This window comes from Solea solea, chromosome 16, assembly GCF_958295425.1.
Source record: "Solea solea chromosome 16, fSolSol10.1, whole genome shotgun sequence".
In the NCBI taxonomy this organism is placed as follows: domain Eukaryota; kingdom Metazoa; phylum Chordata; class Actinopteri; order Pleuronectiformes; family Soleidae; genus Solea; species Solea solea.
The window spans coordinates 22,026,180-22,048,933 of NC_081149.1; the positions used below are offsets into that span (position 1 = coordinate 22,026,180).

General features: G+C 39.9%; 1 protein-coding gene across 2 annotated transcripts in view; it reads right to left on the minus strand.

Annotated features, from left to right (window-relative positions):
* The window catches only part of ntn1b (netrin 1b), a 51,015-nt gene that overhangs the window by 18,044 nt on the left and 10,217 nt on the right, over nt 1-22,754 (minus strand). For both annotated transcript variants that reach the window (XM_058653657.1, XM_058653656.1), the window contains exon 3: nt 3,063-3,251. In XM_058653657.1, coding sequence (XP_058509640.1) covers nt 3,063-3,251 — 189 coding nt within the window. The remainder of the gene's footprint in view (nt 1-3,062; nt 3,252-22,754) is intronic.

Consider the following 22,754-nt stretch of genomic DNA (forward strand, 5'->3'; position numbering starts at 1 on the left):
CTCAGACGACACATTGTGTGCAAGCGCACTTTGCAATACCGTAATTATGCATCGGTTTGTGCTATCAGAAAAATTCCAACGGTTTCTGAAAGCTGAGAAGTTGCAAGTCAAAGTCAACATGTGGTGTTTACAGTAATTTCACCCGCTTGCACCAGAGAAGAACATTTTTAGCCTGTTTTTGGACACTGAGACAAGAACTCAAACAAATGTCATTTTATATGTTCAATATACTGTTTTTCTTCATTCTAAACTGTAAATACAGTATTTTAACATGCAGTAACTGCCAGATATTATATGTTTTCTGGAAAAATGGGCAAAAGCAGTTTTTATGGTTAAAATAAGCAAAAGAAAAAAGTCCGTACAGACATTTTAAAGGCTTAAAGGTTAAATCATCTTTCTTCCTCATTTAACGCTCAGTTTAATTTGACATTTTCTTAAAGAGCAGTTGATAAAGTATAAAGTATCTGATAAAGTAGCTGCTGAGTTTATCTGCCTTTGCACACTAACATCACGGTTTCTGTGTATATTCTCTCACTTACAGCCTGATGCAGGCACGTCTATGGGATGTTTAGACAAAGTGATATAGAGTGACAGCGGTTTGTTTGCTCACAGCCTCTGGTGCTGTCTTTACTCCCTGAGGTGCTACAAACAGAAGGAGCTCAGCTTTTGTCTCACCTCACATTAATCCTTGGCAGCCTGGTCTCAAACCTGATGTACGTGCTCACACCTGGATCTGTGTGTGTGTGTCCGTCTGTGTGTGTGTGTACCTATACACGTGTGTATTTGTGTTGTTAGGGGCGATTAGCAAGTTGTTTCCCTTGCCGTGTTCAGTGGATCAGCTCACACCTCTGCTCTGTTGTGTTATGTTTGTCTTGTCAGGGATCCACAGAGAATCTCAAATAGCTCAGGAGCTGCACGGGTCACTTCACTGACACCAAGACAGCTGGATGCTTTTCTTCTGAGGTTTTTGAGCAACAACAACAGAAATCCTTTCGTAGCATATGTGTGAAAAGATGCTCTGTGTCTGTGTTGTGATGTTTTATAAAGCACATGATAAAAGTAAAGTTTAACTCCAGAGATAAAAATGCCAGATAATTAATCCTTAGAACACAGAGCATTTAGACATTAGGCTTTATTTCATTACTATGTTTAAACGTATATACAGAGGATGTGTAATATAGAGAATCTTATATCCAATATGCAATCACATTAAGTCATTGTTATTTTTTAATTTTCACCTAAACAAAAAGTGCTCGAAACATTATTGAATTGAACGCATTGAATTTGTGAAATTTGGAGATATGTCACAGTTCAAAGTTCGCATGGCTCGTTTTTTATGAACAGAAACAAGGATGTCCATATAAGGAGTGGTGTATTATTCCCACAGCAATTTACCAAGGGTGAGCATAAAGGGTTAAAGAATTAACATTTCTGCTATTGAAGATATTGAACTGGTTGAATAAACCATTAAATATATAATATATATATATATATATATATATATATATATGTATGTGTGTGTATATATATATATATATATATATATATATATGTATACATATATATATATATGTATGTGTGTGTGTGTATGTATATATATATATATATATATATATATATATATATATATATATATATATATATATATATATATATATATATATACATATACTGTATTTAGAACAAACTGCTGTAATAACACCTACCAAAGTTAGTGTTTTCCAGGCATAGGGTATATACAGTATTATTTTTGGTTCCAACATAAGATGCCCCCCACTCACTCTGAATGTATCTGTACAGAATCTGTGTGGGTGGCCACTAAAATAGCTCATTAATAAGATGAATTTATTATATTTTAGTAATATTTATTACACTCACGCTGTAATATAATTTCCACGCTCGCCGCGCAGCAGCCCCAAACCCAGAGTGAACCAGGTGTGGGCCTGAGATTGTTGGCAGCAGCTCAGTGCTAAGAAAACTGTGTGTGCAGAAGCTGCCAATACTCGGCATGTTTCGCAGCGATCCAAACGAAATGTAACGTCTAATAAGAGTCGCCGCTAACAAGGTGACCTGGCCGGCTGAAGAGGAATAAAAACTAAGCAGCTCCCAAATACTGAATGTTGTAGAAACTTAGAAACATTGAATCCTTTGAGCTGAATAAACTTCCTCAACAGTTTAAAAATGTACCAGTCTGGATTTTGTGCGATGGTGGTGCCATTGAGAGTGAGACTGAAGTTTTATATACATACAGAAGTAAGTAGTCACATTGTCTGGTTGTGTTTACATATATTTTAAAAGTTAGATTTTAGACTGACTAACACAGTAATGTGCTGTAACGTAGAAATCATAGCTCTGCTCAGTTTCACTGAATGATTAACAGATAAATTGATAATGAAAAGAATCATCAATTGCGGCCATTTATGTGTGTAAATTCACGTCAAATTCAAGTCTAAGGGGTTTTGTGGTGCTGTATAGGAGAATTATTCTATTTAAATCAACATAATCTAATTCAGAGCTGCAACTATTATTTTTTATAATTGAGATTATAAATAGATCATGATATCATTATAGATTTATTTTCTCGATTAATCGAGTAATTGCTTGGTCCATAAAATGTCAGAATGTTTCTTATATGGAGCAAAGAAATGTATATATAAAAAATAAATAGAAATATATTCACATTTAAGAAACTAAAACAATCAGAAATCTTGTTTTAATCATGAAAAAAGCCTTAAAATGATTCATCAATTATCAAAATAGTTGACGAGTAATTGTTTCAGCTCTAATCTAATTATTATGACCTCCATGAAAGACTGTATTAGAATGTATTTGTTCTCTAGCTACATGTACCAAATAATCTGATAGCACACTGTACATTAAATGCAATTTTTTTTTTTTAAATATGTCAAAAGGATAAAGTGTTGGATAATTGTTTCCAAACAGTTCAAATAAAAAGGGGTCATATTTTCTCCATAATCACTGAGGGAAACTTACATGTGAGCTTTACTTTAACATTAAGACAGATAGAGTTCCCATCCAGCTTCCGTCACGTGTATAATTACCTTTGCAGGCTCTCCGGTGAGAGATGGCTTTGGTCATGTCCCTGTAGTAACCCTCTTTGCAGTAGTGACAGTGGCGTCCGGCTGTGTTGTGGCGGCAGTTGAGACAGACGCCGCCGCTCCTCCGGCCTGACAGCTTGTACAGCTCCATGTTGAAGCGGCAGCGGCGGGCGTGCAGGTTACAGTGGCAGGCTGCACACAGACACACACACACACACACTGAATACTTGATGTTCTGCAGCTCTGTTTGACAAAAAGTAAAATAATGCATTTAATTGTCGTATTTTACGCCATCGCCTCTGTAGTATTTTTGTTACCGTATGTGAAAAACCATGTGTTTAGCTCACGTGTTCACTGACATGGACACATATGTTCATCTGTGAGTTAAACCCTGAGCCCAGTGAAAGTAAATGCAGTGTCACGGCGTTGTGAAACAACGGCGTTTTCCTAAGCTCCTGAAAAGCAGACATTTTTGGAAACACAAGCTCGTTATCTGACAGCGATGAACTCGGCACGCTGTGTTTACAAACCTTCCAGTCTGCAGTCTGTGGAAAATGCACTTTACTCTAAAGACATCATGAAGTCTGGATGTTGTGGCATGAGTTTCATATGAAGGGACAACAACAGGTTCTGGAAACAGATGGTGCAGCAGCTCGGCCTGAGAATAATGGAGCATCTAAAGAGAAAATGTCCTGGTTCAGGCCCTCTTTGACTCGGCCACCTGCTTGTGAATTTAACCTCTGAACCCTGGTGATGTCGGGCAGGAAAATGCTTTTCCGCTCTCCCACACATCTGAGTGACTGGTGTATTCTGTAATTTATTGTCATTGTCGTTTTTTCACTCGTGAATATTGACCTCGGGGTTCATTCTCCTCACACGTGATTTAAAGTTGCTGCCAATTTGTCTCCTGATGAGAGTGTGCGTGATATTAAAATCATTAATTGAATCCACAAATATGATTTATAATGGAAAGTATGTATTAAATTCAACTTATTGTTATTAAATTGATTTCATAGTGGAAATATGGTGAGAATAAATGCTTAAAAAGTATCTAAATTCATCCATTTAAATGACCAATATTTATGTATATTGTTTTACAAAAGGTTAGTACAACAAATAGTAAATAAATTGTCATTTTTTAATCTGAAATAGTTCATAATTTACTCTCTAATCAAATTGTATAGTCAGATAATTCCCCAGGGAAACATATGAGGGAGTCCCAAGAATATTTGTTTTTATTTTTTATTTTGGAAAGTTGCTCTTTAATCAAAATATGCTCAGATAATTCTTGGGCAATAAAAAAAACGTCAAAAGACATGAATTCTCCCAGAAATATTTGAATATTTGAAAGAATATTCAGTCTTTCATGGCAACACACTTTGTTTTACAGTGCAATGATATTAAATTAGCAATGTGCACAAACGCACAGCCACATGTTTACTGGGCTGAATCGAGGCCGCACTATTTATATAAGCGAGCCTCACACATCCTCACATTTCAATAATCTTAATGTCATTACGGGGGAAGATGCAGGCGATAAGGCTCAGTCACATATGCTCCACATTCATCGCCGCTTTGAATCACGTACAAACTAACTCACACCTGCCACAAGAGACCCGAGCTGGCAGGTGGCTGGGACTCAGAAACACCACAATGGAATGAGGGCCCTGACATACATATATATATATATATATATATATATATATATATATATATATATATATATATATATATATATATATATACATATATACATATATATATAATGCATGCACACACACACACACACACACACACACACGGCACCTCTGTGTTTGGCAGCTGTCACAGGCTTATCTCCAACACGTCTCTCTCAGGACTGATTCAACACTCACTATACACCAAGGTTTGAAGAACACACACTCTCTCCCTCTCTCTCTCTGTCACACACACACACACACACACACACACACGCACACCCTCCTCCATTTCCCTCTCTTTACTGCCGTCTTATCCCAGATGTTATCTCTACTTAAGAGAAGTGTGAGTGAAAATGTGGTGGGGCTTTTTTTTTTTTTTTCCCACGAACAGGAAATTGAATGCTCTTAGTTCTCAGCATTGAAACACGTCCATGCTGGTACTGAACTTTCATCTTCCACAAAATATGCAGTGTTTATTGCAACACTGCAGCGGCCGTCACTTCAAAGAGCACAGGTAGAGTTCAGGAAACAGCCAAAGGTAACACTGTATCGCACCTTAATTGTGTTTTGATGAATTGTAGTGTTTCTTTGACCTGCACCGTGTCCGACCAGTCGCTGTTCAGCTTGCTTGTGTGTGTGTGTTAGTGTGCGTGTGTGTGAGGGTGTCATGAGATGAATTAGTGCTATCTGCACAGCTGTCCCCAGACTCTTCTAATGACCGCTGTGCTATCTCACCCTCACATCCTCGCTCTCTGCTCACACACTCAGCGCAGCAGTTGTCCAGCAGTGCTGATAAGCTGTGTTTTGAGCAACAGGCTCACAGCGCCGTTTATAGCATCGAACACAATATGTATATATATATATATGTGTGTATATATGTGTATATATATATGTATACATATATATATATATATATATATATATATATATATATACACACATGCACAAGATTTCAAAATAAGAGCACAGGAAACACTTTCAGACTGTTAACACCAGTGAAAATAGACACACTAAAGTCTAGATCATTGTCTGGATCTGGAGATCCACATCACCTTTACCCTGTTCGTTGATATTCATTCCTTTTTTTTTTTTTGTCAAATGTCAAAATAAATCCTCTTTAACTGGACAGAATCCAAAACACAATCAGTTCTTCCTTGGGCCCATGCCCCACTCTCCCACCCCAATTAAATGAAGTTGTCTGTGCGTGATCCTGCTCACAGAAAAGAAACAATTCAGCCTATGTTGTATGTCAGTTTCTTTTGCTCATAGCACAAGTCACTCAGGTATTTTCCACAAATGTGTGGACTTCATTCTTACATGACAGTGTACACTCTGCATGTAACGTGGCATGATGTGGTTTTTGTTCTTTTGCACATGGAGTTCTGATGATATTAGAGTCGGATACTGGCCGTGTTTAAGAAATAATATGAACTGCCAGAAAAAAAAGATTTTGTTTAATTTGAGCAATGAACTCAAATAGTGCATCTCATCACTCATTGTAGGTACGATTGGGGAACTCGGTTCAAGTGGGCGGTTGCAACACTCAGCCGCTTTCGCACTTTAACGAACCAAACTTTTTGAATAAAGTCTTCCCCTCCTCACCTGAGGCGGCGCTGCATCAAGAGTTACTGCAGTAGAAAACTCGCTCATGTTGGTTAATGCAGGTTGACTTCTGTTTCCCCCTAGTAAGAGCAAAACAAGGAGCTGCATCAAATCCTATCGTTTTATGTGAACATACGACACATATATGCTGCAACAATTGGCTCAGCCATTTCTCCCAGCTATCGCTCTACACCCGCTTTTACCCTGCGTTGTAGTCCCCTTCCTGCATTCGGTTCACTTAAAGCGAACCGAGAGACCTACGTTTAAGGCGAACCAGCGCTTCTTTGATGCGTTCGATTAAGAAGGAGTCTTTTCACATTTCGTGCAGATTGCTGCTATTTGAAAATGAAAAATTTTGTATGAAACAGAGAATTAAAAAAAAAAAAAAAACATGTGACATTACTGAAAACACAAAACCAGAGTTGCAAGGTATATTTTCCTGCCTCTGCTTTCATTCGGTTTCAAGGGCCCACTTAAAGCCATGCTATTCCAATCTATTTATGTTCAAGAGGCATCTATCAGGCGCAGTGAAGGAAGTGGCCGTGGTGGGTGTACATATTGGATGAAAATCAGTGGAGGTGGTTTTTTTTCGCTCTGTGTGCAGAGGAGAGCACACTTCAGAAACAGCCAACCATCTGCATATGACAACCTCTGATGGAAATTGGTTGTGGATGTTTGAAGAACCCAGTATTGCAGCGGCTGTAATCTACCAGCCCTGTCAACAGGTGCCATTGTGTGTGATCTGCAGTGAAAAAGAATGCACTACTTCTTTTGGAGATGGAGAAAGACGGAATTCCTGCACAATTGTTGTTTATCTAGGACCAATTACTCTCTCTCTCTCTGTATAATCCAGTATAGACACTCGCATCATGAGCCGATGACGTGTGTGCGCCAAATCAAACAGGGTTCATGTCTCATCGCATCCTGGGATCTGAGGAGAAGACAACCTTTTAGCCCGTAACAGATCACAGAGCCATGTTTTCATGACGACAGTTGGTTTAGCAGATGAATATTTCAGACACACGCACACACTGACTGTGCTTGTTGTGAGCGTCTCCACGAGCTAGACGGCGTCATGTGTTTGTTTAAAAGGGAGGGAGTAGATTTTGTTTTTTCACCGTGCTACTGCCTCACTGAGCACACACACACACGCTGGCTGTGCATCCTTAGTGTGGACACTCATAGACATAGCCCCTTATCCTTACCTTAACCATCGCAGCTAAATACCTAACCCTAAAACAAGTACTTAAACCTCAAAAAGCCTGTTAAAGTTGTGTGGACCAGCCAAAAATGTCCTCTCAAAGACAGGTTTGTTGGACAACGGGTCCTCACAGCTTATTTAAGACATGTACACACACACACACACACACACATACATGCGTGTGCTGCTGAAGTTCCATCGAACATACTTGATTCCAGTGTCTCGTGTAAAGTATATAGCGATTATACAATGCTTGCGTAACACACACACACGCGTGTGTGGGTGATGTTTCTCAAGAGTCTAAAGAGTTCACTGATATACATGAAGTGCCAATGTACTTTTTATTTTGCTTGATTTATAAACACAAGTAACACTTCCGCCCTCTGAATGGTGATGCATTACATTACACCGTGTATATACAAGGACATCTAGTTATCTCTCCCACTTTTTCCAATGCTTTGTCCTGATGATAGTTTATATTATATTACTTAAAGATAATGGTCATAAACGCTGGTTGTATCCTCCTCTGTGTATACATTGATCAAGCCAGTCAATTAGACCAGCAACGACTGTCACTGTTCCAACACTTTTATAATATTATAGACGTTCAACCCTGTATTTAATGAATTGATACCAAAAAATCAACCTTTTAATCATCATATCATGATTTTAAAATGACTATTCCACAAAATAATAACAGTGAAATGACAACACTGTGACCTTACATTCCTTTTTCAGTATATATACAGTATGTCCATTACTGCCCAATACATAGTTATTCTTGAAGGTATTATTTGAAGTGCTACCAAAAGGAGAATTGTGAAATGAAGCTTCAGTGAAGGAATTCAGACCTTCCTATTTTTTTCCTCCTTCTTCTTCTTGCAACTCGGACACTATTTTTCCTTTGCTAATAAAGCAATGAATAAATATGTCAGCGTACGTCAGGCTCTGGAAGCGGTTTACACTGTCATGATTATAAAGACATAAACTTTAAGTCACTAATCACGTTGCGTCGCATCCAAATGGATGGCACAAATATATCATCATAATCATGAAAAGCTGGGGATAAATCATAAATGAACTCTCCTGTGAAGCTTTCATAAATCGTCGTCGTAAAGAGAGTTTTATGGAGGAATGGAATCGGCTGCCATGGCTCTGCAAGTGAGCGCAGAGACTAATCTTCAACGAAGCCAACACTCCAACAAACACACTTTTCTGTCATGCTGCATTCGTGAACTCTCCCTGATGAAACACATTTGACTCGGTAATGCACAAACATAAAAAGTGAGCGCCACGATCCGTCACCCTCAGCTGCTTCCCGGCCCACCTCCACCAGGCGCACGTTTCCCATAATAAAAATTTCAATCACACATCACTGCAGCAGCTGTGATTTTGATGAGGGCAAGGACAACAACAAAGACTCCTGCAACAAGCGCTCCAGATGATGAATCCTTTTACTGCTTTCCAGACTGCTTTTGATGATTTCACCCGGGGGCCAAAAAAATGTAAACAGTGAAAGGAAGAATAGTTGGAGCTGTAACAGGGAGATTTTTATCTCTGGAACACGGCAGGTTTACACAATGACCTCTGATGACTGCTTCATCAATAGTGTCACATAAACAAAGAAAGCCGCGGCAGTGTTTCAATATGAGGATGATTTAAAGGCTTTCTCCTTTGGCCAAGTTAAAACAGAAATGGCATGACTGAGAGAGAGAGAGAGCAACATCAGAGACTATGTATGGATCATGATTCATGAAGACTTAGTGTGTGTGTAGCTGGGTTTTAATGAGGAGGTTATCACGAGTCACTCCGTCAATTTACTTCATACTTTACATCTGAATAACGACATCAAATAATATCGTGCATACATAAGACGAGGCTGCTTGCACGTCGCTGCAGACAATAGATGCACGCTGAACAGCTGCCATGCAGAGACTGACAAATGAAAAACAATTGAAGGTTAAGGTCAAAGCCGGTACAGGAGCGCTGTGCAAGATGTAATTACTCTGATTGCCGTTACAAGTTTGTTCAAACAAGTCCCTAAAAAGGCCCGTTTGCTTGACTGACTGACTGGTGGCTCAGTTTATTGCCGTCCTTTCGTCTGCCCACTCCACTGCATTGTCCTCGCAGGTGTCCAGGCTCGCTCACACTGATAGCAGCTGACTGTCATTATTGTCGCTTTTCTTCCATAGCTGAAGATAACGCGCGTTCAACAAGGCTTCAATAATCACTCGCCAGTTTTAGTTGAAGCTTCTTGCCAGACTGAAAATAAGCTTCTGTTTCTGCAGAAATAAATCAAGTGATTTTCTTAGTCGGACTAAAATAGACTTTTTAAAATACGTATAAACATGTTCGTCATTTTCAAACTATCACACAGTAGATAATGTGGTTGGGAGTTGAATTACTACTGCATGTTTACGTTCAATCTGATCCAAACTGGCCTACAGTAGGTGCTCTGCTTACACTCGAACTGTGAGAAATGTGTGCGGTATTTGTTGGACTGATGACGAGACTGGTCTCTGCCAGCTCAAGGAATTAAATACATGAAGTTGGTACATGATAGAAGACTTGGAATGACAAAACAACATCTCTAGCCACCACTAAACTGGACCTGCCTCTTTTAGAGAATACAGACTTGGCTCATTCGGAGACTGGACATAAAAAGTTTACCGGATGAATCATTTTTAGTTTTTATTTAGCAAACTCATCATTTCAAAGACAAAGTGACCAAAACAAAAGGGTTGGAGAACCCAGCAAAAGTAACAAAAGGTGGGTAGCTCAGACTGGGCATATCACCAGCTCGCATAGCAGAGTCAGACACAATCAATGGACAGTAATCCATCCATCCATTTATTTTCCCCTGCTTTATCCTCCACATGAGGCTGTACCAATCTCAGCTGACATAGGACGAAAGGCGGGCTACACCCTGGACAGTTCGCCAGTCCATCACAGGGCCACATATAGAGACAAACAACCATCAACCAACTCTCACACTCACACCTACGGTCAATTCAGAGTGTCCAATTTGCCTAATCCAGGACACTAATCCAAGTAATCCAATTAGATGGTGTAGACAAGCTTCAACCCAAGCATGACACTTCACTGCCTACAGGTGATATCACATACATTTCGTCCGTGGCAGCAAATCAATGCTGACAACTACGATTATCACTGCCTACTTCAGAGCTGATATCAAGGGCAGAGGTTAACAAACAGCTGAGCTGCATCTGCCTGGGTGTGCTGGGACAGATGCTATCAGTCTAATGATGCCATCACGGCCAATTAGGCTGCAGCACCTCTGGACCCTGTGGGGAGTTGAGTGTGCTCCGCTAGCATTACAGAAACACACCGAAACATAATGAGCAATCGCTTAGCTCACCTTTCACCTCTGAGTAGCTGCCAAACAAGACAAGAGGCCATTCTGTGCCCTGACACTAGATAAGAGATGAAACGGTATCAGCCGAGCTAATGAAATGAGTTATACTCATGATGAAAGGCTATCTAAAGCCATCTCCCACTTCCACTTCAGCCAGGTCTAAGCATGTTTGTGTGTGTGTGTGAAACACTGCAAATCACTTTTGTCTGTATAAGCATATAATTGCTTTAAAAGTAACAGTATTTTCGCAGCCTTAGAATGAGGCTTTTACTTGTTCATACACTGGTATTTCCCTACACGGCCATATCATGTGTTTCACGTTCTGAAGAAGGCACTTTGTATACAAACGAAGAAGAATGACATCCTCTCTGGTTTCAAAGACCACTGCACTGTAGTTCTCTGAAACAGACCAGTGAGGGCGTTTACATGCACACTTTAATCAAGCTAAGGCCGTAGTCTGACTAAAACAGCCAATCGGACAACATGCCAAGTCTGAATATACATGCGGAGAAGAAAATCGATCTCCTTTCTCTCTCTATAAGCTAGTGTGTATTGAATTAGTTTCCTGTTGACCTTTATGTCACAGAAAAAGACAGCAAACAGCAAAATAGATGTGAGATAGATCGTGTTCTGTGGTTTTTAAAGCTTTTTCAGTTCAAAAGTTGGTGCAAAGACCAGGGAGGAAATGAAGGTGTATACATGCAGGAGTAATCAGACTATGTATATCCATTATCTATAACCATAACTAAGACTAGCTCAATTTTAGTCTAACGTGTTTACATGACATTAAGAAAACCAAATTATTGTCTTAGTCTGACTAAAATCAGACTCTTAACATGCATGTAAACACACTGACTGAGTGAAGTGAGTCCTCAGTTTGTTGCAATCTGCAGTTTTACCACTACATGTCACTAATTCTGCGTGCAGATAAACAGTTTGATATGGTCTATGACCCCTTTTAAATAAGTGCAGTGTGGTAATTATATCATCAATTCAAAGAAAACATTCCAAATCTGTGTACTGAAATTTAGTTTATAAAGGAAGCGCTCTGAAAAGAAACTGTAGACATGAAATGATATAAAATAATTAAAAGAAATAGTATTAAATAGTATTATTCCACGCAAGTGCCCATGTGTAGTCATTTTGCTCTTCAAAAACCTGAGTTCAAGCTCTTACCCCCACGTCCTTAAGAAGCACTAAATACCTATCAGCTCAAACAGGAGCATCTGTAGCTAAGTTTGACCTGTGACCTCCCGAAGAATTTGCCTGTGGATGTTAAGAATAAACCAAATTTTTGTTGTAAATGTTCTTTTTTTTATCATTAATGCTTTTACTGTAGATTATGTCTCATTACAAATGTTTCCCAGGATACTCATGTTTCTGTTATTCAGTATGTGGTCTTCATGTAACAAAAAAATCTACTTAAACTGATTAATTATCAAAGTAGTTTGCAATTTATTTAGTAGTCCGTTGAGCAATTAGTATTTAATTAGTTGTTGCAGCCCTCCCTATCAATCAAAAAAAGGACAAATAAAGTGCTGTCTTTGCAATTTGCTCATTGCTTTGTTTCAAATTGCAATTTCAATTTGAAAATAATTAATACTTAACTACTTTGTCGGCTGATGGCTGTACATTCTGCTTAATTAGATCAGTTTTCTTGTTCTAATTCTTCATTAATAGTTGCTAATACAGCATGTGTTTGTGTGATTTCCTCTGCCTCTCTAAAACAGCGGGAATTACGTCTCTCCATCAACTCGCAGGCCCTGTCTCACGATGCTGCATGGGGGTGATGTCATGGGAGGCGTACCCTCTCTTTACAAGTACAGCTCTGTGATCTCTGGTGGAGATCAATTAGCCAAGCAATCAGCCCACCACATACTTTTGTGTGAGTAACTGCTCGTAAACCGTTTGGTTGCCCGGTGAACAGCGAGTGCGTTACCACCCAAGTCAGTCTGGCCCTGGTAGCACTTTCCAGTCTCCCTCACAGTACACACTATTTCCTTAGGTAATGTAATGTGACCCCAGCCCACGCAGTGCACCAGTAGCCAGTGTAATTTCAAGTTTTCTGGTAATAACACTCAGTATATTTCCCTGCACGGTTACATAAAGCTACGGTTTTAGCTCGACTATGCAACTCAATTGGACTCTTGGCCTTTTTCCTAGTACACAAAAACTAGTGAGGAACTGATTTATTAAATGAAGTTTGTCTGCCAACACTCTGCTCGGGGGCCAAACACCCCCCCCTTTCAGCTTGTTAGTGTCGGGCAATTGAAATGAAATGAATTACAGTACATTTACTCGCGTTACTGTAATTGAGTAGGGTTTTTGTGTACTTTTACTACTTTTTAAAGTAATTTTTATTTAATTTTAATTTTAATTTTCCTTTTACTTAAGTATGTTTTTTCGGAAGTACTGTACTTCACTACGTAATTATTTAAGTTCCCTGAGTTACATACAATATGTGCTTACATATTTGATTTTGTCAGCCCTTTAATTTGAAAAAGTTTGCCTTTAACTAGAAACAGTTAATGTGAGATTTGTGTCCCCTTGTCCTTACATTTACAGTACATTTTAAACAAGCTACTTGGTTTGCTTTAACTTGAGTACAACACACCTCTGAGTTGAACTTTGAGAAGTGCCATTTAGTGCATTTTCAGTCGTAATAACATAGTTCCGTGTACTTTAAAGTCTGGTTTTAGTCAGACTAGCACAATAGTTCTGTTTTTCTAATGTCGCAGTAACACCATGATCACCAACGTTAAAATACAGTGGCGTAAATAGACCGAGCAAATAAATCAGCTACAGACTTTTCACAGGAGGCAGATTTGTTCCCTCATCATCCTCCTCCTCTTCCTCACATATACTTCACACACTGGTGTAGAGAAATTAGATTAATATGGAGCGAGAGCTAGTAACATAATAACCTCTACATGTAAAGTATATAAAGCCAGTTTGAACTGAACTACAAGAGAAAAAAAAAAGTCTTGACATTCTCAGCAGTAACATTTTGTCATTGTGCAATCAGTAATGACTGCAGTTGTTCAGCCGCTGTGAGGTGGTGCCAATGATAACACGCCCTCTCTTATGAATAAATAATGTATAATGGCCGGCATATCTCAGCCCATTTATCCTTTTCTTGTCAGATTGGGAGCCGTCCAGGAGAGGCGGGAGTGGGCGTGCTGCCGGTTCACTTGGTTGGAACGTTTTTGCCGTGTAGAATGCAACGGTCTCGTCTGGGATCTTTGTTGCATGTCACCCGTTTTCTATCGCTCGTTTGTCCCGTCTCTCTGTCCTGTAACCTTGTTATTAAAGCAGCGGCTTCGTAAAGAGAAGGGACACAAAAAAACACACAAAGGAGAGGTGAAAGTGGAGAGCGTGTAATGTCTGATGTCTGATGTTTTCTTCTTCATTTAGCTTTGGCATCTGTTTGCTTTTCTCACACCTGAACCTCCACAACAGTAGAGGTGGTGTGTTTCACAGGGATGAGCATGATACCATACTCATTACTGCTATTGATAGTGGCCAAAATCACTAGATCAGATATTAGAAAAAGTCAAATCCGATACAACATGTCATTTAGCAGACGCTTTTATCCAAAGCGACTTACAATAATAGTATCTATATTAAATATAAATATAATAAAATAGTATTTGTTATCTATAAACATTATCAATGATCATGATCACATCCTGGCATCTGAGTTCAAGCTTCTACCCTCAGGTCACCGGTTTCTTTTGCCCCTGAGCAGAACAATTAGCTTCTCCAAATCTTTCATGACCTCAGCTATCAGACAACTAAACTTGGATGGGAGTCGATTTTACACATTTTTACGAAATTTGATCATCTTTGGGGTCAATTTTACTAATGACCTTATTAATTTACCTTTTGTTTTTCTCCCTTCTTTCCTATGTCCCTGTTGTCTTACACCCAATCCCTGATCTGCTGTATATGTATGATGTGAATATGATTTAAACGTTTCACTAAACACTAAACACCACTCTCATGCAACCAGGATGTGAGCTAATTATGCAAATATCGTCCACACATTTGGAGCATTATGTTGCAGCGTGACTGGCGATCTGTCGAGGGTGTACCCTTCCTTTCGTCCTATGTCAGATGTGGAGGATTTAGCTGTAGAAGATGGATGGATGGATGGAGTATGTTAGAAGACTGTATCACACTGATATTGTATTGATGGAATTCAGAGTTGTGAAATCAGTGTCGGACCCAAAAAGTCGTTTTTTTTAGTAAGAGTAAAGTTTAAGTAGAGTAGGGCTGAGTATATGAATTAAGTCACTTTATCGTATCGGAGTTTTTGTTTCCGGACCAAACACTAAAAGAAACAAGAGCGGGTTTAAAATAACCAATTAAGGTATAAAGCTAATAGATGGAGGAATGTCCTGCTGGAAATGGTTGGCAGGAGCTTGGGAAATACTTCCTTTTTCCTGTGTGTGTGTGTGTGTGTGTGAGTGAGTAAACGAGAGAGTGTGTTGTTATTAAAATGCCTGCACACGTTGTTGCTCAATGATTCTCTTGAGTAATAATCTCATAAAAGACTATTCATTTGTGTTGCGTGTTTGTTTTTTAAATGCCTTGTATATCCGAGCTGGAGTGAGTGTAGTAGGTGTGTGTGTTGTGGAAACAGGCCGACATGGAGATCTGCTCGTTTCCTTCCTCGCTTTGTTTCCTCCGGTTTATGAGAGAGGTGATGAAAAGGTTCATGGTCATTAAGCTCAATAAGCAGATTCTGTGTTAGAGGAAGTTTTGACTGTACTTGTGAGGGCGGAGCGCGTCGTTACAGACACCTCTCACTGTTGCTCCTCATGTGCAACCACACCACCGCCATGAAGTGCATGGAGTTGTAACTATTTAACTGTTTCAATTTCCCCATCAGTTTCAAAACGTACATCATTAACCTACGTTAAACTATTTAAAACCATTTTAGACCATAAACACAACCCCTGACTACTTGACTGGGGCTAATGTTACAGTTCCGTGCGCTCACTTTTGCCAACAACAAATTATCTGAACTGTACTTCACCAACTTGAGGCTGACTGACCTAAATAGTTTCCCCATTTGGCAGCTCGTATTTACCGTAAACCTGATGTTTCATGAACGCAGCCTAATTGTGCTTGTGGCCGGCGAGGATGCTCTCCAGACTCGTTCTATACAAAACATCTAAACCGGACCAGGTTGCTGCAGGACCATTTTGGCCTGTGTTAGACTGAGGTTCAAATCTTTCCCACAGAGCAGAGTGGTTATTTTAACACTCTGGCACGCGGCTCCTCCACTGCGTGTTCTCCCCTGTGCAGAGGGAATAAAGGAGACGGAGGCTGGAAGCCGCCGGACTGTAAATCATAAACCTGAGGTGACAATCCATCATTCTTGTGGCATGTTTATTGTACTTTCTTTTTCTTGACGCTTTTCTCCAAGGGTCTATTTATAACCAGCCACATCCCCGTGTCAAAAATATCTCTCCCATGTGATTTTTAGGTTGCATCAAAACCTTAACCTTTATAGTTCGAATGGTCGAAAAGATTTATTTTAAGTGCAGTTGTTTTAAAGCTTTCACTTAGTTCATGTCGAGGTTTGCTGGGTCTGCATGACAATGCTGCTCTCTGCAAGTGTTTTCAACTCATGAAGTGACCGTGAAGGAAATCTAAGGAACACCACCTCAGGAAAACGGGCACAGACTATGGTCTCGCTCTCCGGACAGGAATTAATAATTGTTTTCGTGGAAACGCTGAGGGGTCACTGCAAAGATTTTCTTACTACTGTGTTGGTTTCTATCCCACAGTTTGTTCTGCCTGTTGCTAGGTGGCTTCCAGGACAGGACACGGTGTTGAGTTGAAGAGGAAAAGGCTTGGTTCTTCCTGAGGCAGACCAGCCGCTCGCAATCTGAGCTGAAACCCACTAAACCTTGACCGCAGTATTAGCGAGTGAAACAAATCCCTTGGATTAATGAAGATGAAGAGCCTCGGCCTCTGTCAGTCAAACCGCCGCGGCTCCACTCTTCAGAGTGTCACATTTAATTTAACTCATTTCACTCTCGGTCACAATAGACTTCAACAACATCAGCTGTTTTTAATATGCGCCGTTTAAAGGAGAACTCCGCGACGCAGGATCAGTTTACTCTTTATGAGTTGTATTTCTCAGCCATGAAAATACAATTCATTGTCTTCTGTGAAGCTTTTCTTTAAAAAAAAAACATAATCTTGTTTTCATCAGGTTATATTTCATGAGATCTTGAAATTTTTTTAAAAGTCTATTTCTCCCAAGTCCCTCATAGTAATATATTTACTAATGTGCCACTTTGATTCTACTGATCCACACTTTTATTTCAACAGCAATGTAGAGCTGAGATGGGATGAGATCTGGTAGGAGGGGCCTCAATTAAAAAATGTCAGTATTTTAACAAGCTACGGATGAAACGCAACAATGATCCCGCCTCCTACTTTAATGTATACGTGTAAGTATTGTATCTAATTCAAAATTGTCTTCATATGTTGGACGAGTTTGTAGGAAACAACGCAGCATGTAATTGAAATATGCTGTTTGTAATCTTATCTTGTTCATATCAGCATCATTGTTTTACGCTGTATCAGAGCTTTATCGGGTGCTTTGAATAAAAAGCCACATACTTCCAAACTCCTGCTTCACATTAGAAACACGCAACTGGCAAAAATGCTTTCAGCAACACTAATGGGAAACACAAAGTATGAGGTTAGCGCTGACCACGGCAGTCCATCAAAATGTGTCTTAAAAGCAGCAAAACTGTCATGTTAGGAGTTTTTTGTCAGTGGATCAATTTTTTTTCATGTTGCAGCGAGAGTTAGGATCAGAGCTCCGGGCGATGTCTGACGAAAGGAACCAACTCCTGCTATGTTTCTGTGGCATGAGAAACGACTTGATCAAACAACTGTTTGACTGCACTGTACATCAGATGATCTGTGGAAATCAAAGCAAGGGTTTGTAATTTGTTTCTGAAAGCCTTTTTTTTTATTCGTTCCTGAAGGCCAACAGTTGTCTGGGAACAAAAGAAAAAGTCTGAGGCCCCTGTAGTACGGTTATACACTTGACCAATCCCAACTGCATAGAGTGATTTGCTGTCGCCTGTTAGTAACCAACCTATGGAAGCCAGAAAATAATAATTAAAAAAAAAGAAGTAATAAGTAAGTTTCTAAAATTATGAAATTTTATCTCATTATTATGACCTTTTATCTAATTATTATGACTTTTATCTCATAATTTCGACTTTTTTATCTCATAATTATGACTTTTTATCTAATTAAGACTTTTTATCTCATTATGACCTTTTATGTCATTATGACTTATCTCATAATTTTGAATTTTTATCTCTTAATTTTGACTTTTTATCTCATAATCCTGACTTTTTATCTCATAATTTTGACTTTTTGTCTCATAATTTCGACTTTATATCTCATAATTTCGACTTACTTTTCGGCTAAGTTTTTCTGGTGGAAATGGGCTTCCATACCAACCTGCCTCTCCGTGTGTGAGTACAGTCTGCACATCAAGACAAATACAGTGGTAGGAATACGATGCTTTAGTAGAGACAATAGCTGCAAGTTTATAAGCAAATCTACAAAAATAGCGGAGGCAGTGCAGCGAAGTGTTGGGGGCAGAGTTCTGATGTACAGTATATGTTGCATTTTGGTTATTTTCAGATTATCAGGCTGAAATCACTCCTACATGATTTTATCAGTTCATGTACCTTTTTATTCTGGAGTGTGTGAACACAGGTGGTGGTTGCTGGTCTTTGAAACATGGGAAGCTCATTTTAGGCCCAGATATTTATACATAAATTCTTAGATAAATTCTGCAAACAAACAACTGGAACAAGAAAACGTGATAATTACATAAAACTGAAGTGCTATAATAGTGTTTTTATTTACATGCACAAATGAAAATGGTCTATATCGCCGAACAAATGACACAAGCAGCTATTTGTCGACAGACTTCCCTTGCAAAATTCACACGGCACTGAGGCAGAAAAGACTCAAAAACTGGTTCCACCTTTTAGACAGTTCCTCCAATAATTGTGCAGAAGCCCAGCGTCTGCGCCCGCCCACTGCTCCATTGACTCCCAGAGAAGCTGAGCTTCTGTGGGAGTGATGTTTTTGACGCGTTTGTCCAATCACCGTCAAGCTCACCACAGTGAAAAAAAACACCTGATTCAGAACAAACAAGTGACACATTCTAATCGCGCCGCAGCGCATGTTTAGTATTGAAATGTAAATACAACACAGTACATATTTGACCACATTTCCCTTACTGTCTAAGAGCAATCACCGAAAACGTATCATCAATTCTAATTCTCAAATCAGAGTTGGCTCTTCTCGTTCGTTGCAAAGAATCGTCTCTTAGAGCCGATCTACACATCACCTGTCTCCAGTATGTGCTCCTAGATCAGGTCCATATCTGATATGTGGACATGAGTGACAACAGTCATACCAGAATCCATGCAGCTGTTTTTGCATGTGCTGAGCACTGCCTTGCATGCATGCCTTTGAGAGGGCAGTCACGTTCAGATGCAAAACACTTGCAGTTATGAATGTGAACCATTAAATCTGATCTGTAATGAATCAGCTCTGAACAATGTGGCTGGTAATCTGATCGAGCCACAGTTAAAGTTTGTAGCCTGCTCTAACTAGCATTTCAAAACTGACTGATCCCAGCGTTAAACCCCCAAATCCATCAAATAGCACTATATATAAGTGAAAATGACCAGGACACAATGTCTACAGCGTTTGTTTGTAGAAGTTTGTATAAGTCAAATAAAACTGCTGCCACTTGTCACAACAAATCTGTATCCCTGTATCTTTTATTGCCTTCTGTTCAGTGTGACAGCTCCATTGTTGTGGTCCTTTCAGACCTGTTCTTGTCACCCCTGAACATAAAAACCTGCTGTAACAGAGCCCAGACTCTGTGGGTGTGTTGTACTGCACAGTGTTGTCTACATGGTCGTCAGACTCGCTGACTCTGAGGTCATTCTCTTTCCCGGCTGCCTGTCTAAGTGGGAACCAGATACCGCCCGTTATCTCCGCCTTACTATCATGAGAAATTGAGCCTCGCGATCTGTGTAAATAAACGGCGTGACACATAGACACGCTGTGCATGTTACGAGCAGTGAGAGTTTACATCGCCAAAGCTTTTCCTGCCTGCAGGGAAGGGAGGACAGCGTCTGATGTTCGTCTCAGAGCTGCAGCCAATCAGGAGAGGAAGGAAGTCTCTCTGGGCTGCGAGCGTGTGAAGAGGTTGTGAGTCATCTGCTCCACAGTAGCTGTGGTGACCTGGACAGGAGATGACACTAGGAGAGAAACAGTCTGTCTATATGCAAAAAAAAAAAAAAAACCCAACACAGACGAGAAGAGTTATGGAAGAGCGAGAGGCAACTCAATCTTTAGTCTGCTCCCAGTCTGACCACAACAGTGTGCACAGGGAGGATCGCAACTGATAAATCCCCAGATTTTCTCTCCGCTCAGCAGAGGCAGAACCCTGGAATATTTATATTCATGCGGCGGCTATGAGATGTAGTCGACAGTGCTCTTCTCTCCCCATCTATCCTGCCGCATATCCCCTTAGATCCAATAAGTGGCTCCTTATTCCCAGTGAGAGCAGAATTGCTCACAGGAGTGTGTGAAAGAGGAGGAGGATGTAGAAATCCATTATGGAGCAGACCTATAGCAGATTTTACACGGGAAACTAAATATGAAACGGGAACCGACAACTCCCTTTCCTCTCCAAGGCGAGCTTATTATGTCTGTGCTTTGTTTGTTTGAGAGTGTTCAAGGCATAAACGGCTGTTAATGAAAAAGAGGAGTGGGGTAATTAGGGACTGGCATTCCTGCTCTGGTGCTTGGTGGGGAATTAAGCGGCAGTCACATTTAATTAACATAATGGTTTTAAGTTAACTGTAGTGAACATTTAAAAAAGAATGGCTATGAAGAATGTGAAATTTCCCCAACTACTGTGCCATTCTAATACGGATTAATGACTTTATTCAGTTATAAGTGATCCAGTTGGCTTTGTTGCCTGTGTCGACAGCACAGCGGGGAGGATGGTACCAGCCAAAAAGGCTTATGCCTCCACTGTAGAGTTTCTTAATGCTTTTGGGGGGGGGGGAGGGGGGAAGTGGCACAGGGGGTGAGTCGGGTAAGTGACACTGAGGAAGTGTGTGGGCGTGTAAATGGCGCTGTCACGGGGCCGGCTGTGTCGGGTGGCAGCGCAGCAGGAGAGCTGGCTGAGGGTCTGAAGCTGAGCTGTGGAGCGTGTCACTCCGCTGGCCCATTACTCATTCCCAGCCTCCCCTTCTCCTGCGCCTCAAAGGGCCTGGATGTGGATGCAGTAGGTGGTCCTGTCTGACGCCACCGACTGTGGAAGTCCCTGCTCCACTCGGCCTCATGTATACACGCAGTGTAGTAGGATGTGTCTGTGTCTGTGGACACACAGCGGTGTGTGTGTGTGTGTGCGTCGCTTTAATCTTGGCTCTGGGAACAATAAGGCACCACATGAACAAACAGAGATAAACAGCCAAGAAAACAAACAACTTAAACCGTCCACCGTCATTAAAGAGCCGTTTACTGCACTGCAAGCTGTTACCTGTGCTTTACTGTGCTTTGTATTTATTCATGTATATTATTATATCATTTATACTCATATGTAGAGACAGTAAGGAGTGTGTTCTGCTCGTTCTCTCACTGAAGGACAAATGAAAAAAAAACCTGAAGATGAATACGACCTGATAACAATGGATAATAAACTTCTACTACCTTAGTTTAGCCGTTCACAAATATAGATTTTAGTAAACTAATATTTTCATCATGAACAAAAAACATACATAGTTATTAAAATGTATAGCAAATGTATACATATATATATATATATATATATATATATATAATTCATTATTTATACGTGAACCTTATCAGAGGGAAATTAAATGTAATTTGAGTTTAATCTGTAAAATTGCCCGTGGTCTGCATACATTTTTATTAATACTGTAGTTTTTTTCAGAATTTGAAGCAAAAAAAATCAAATTTCTCCCTGAAATGTTTATGATTTTTTCTAAAAACTTTATTAATAAAAGACAGGCTAAGGTTCTTCTTTAAAAACATACATTTAGAACGTTCATATAACTATATTAGAGCAGAAATGTTATATTACATGCACTTTTGAGGCAGTTCCTAACTTTAGCTCGTCAGTTTCTCGACGACAGGCTTTGATAGGGTCTTGTTATTATTGTTAACTGCTCGTCACGTTTGATGGACTGTGAGTTTCTGTTTATACGTGTCTATGTGTGAATGATGTGTGCAAGGCCCGCGTGTGTGTGTGTGTGTGTGTGTGTGTGCAGCTTTTATTTAAATACATGTACGACGGCGAGAAACCCTGCCGTGCTCGTCCATTTGGATCCGCTTTCATGCCATGATGTCCAACAGGCCATGCATGGAGGACACGGACGTTAAATCAAAAGCTAACATACTCCTCTCAAAACACTGAGTCACCTCTCTAAGCTGCCGTCCACAAGATTCTTCAGTTTGCTCTTAAAAGCTTGAGTGAAACCTTTTCTGGCTCCAAACGTCGTGTCTGTCTTGAATTATGAGCTCAACAAAACAAAATCCTCAAAACATGCTGCTTTTTACCCAGAGGACACTGGATTGAAGCAGAGCATGGATTTTTTTTTTTAGATCTCCCAAATACATGTCTTTGTTTTTTTGCTTGTACACAGAGAAGCCTCTTTACCAAAGCCACTTAGGTTTATGATGCAAGACAGACGACGAGGGACACATTGTTCTCCATGTTATTTTATTGTACA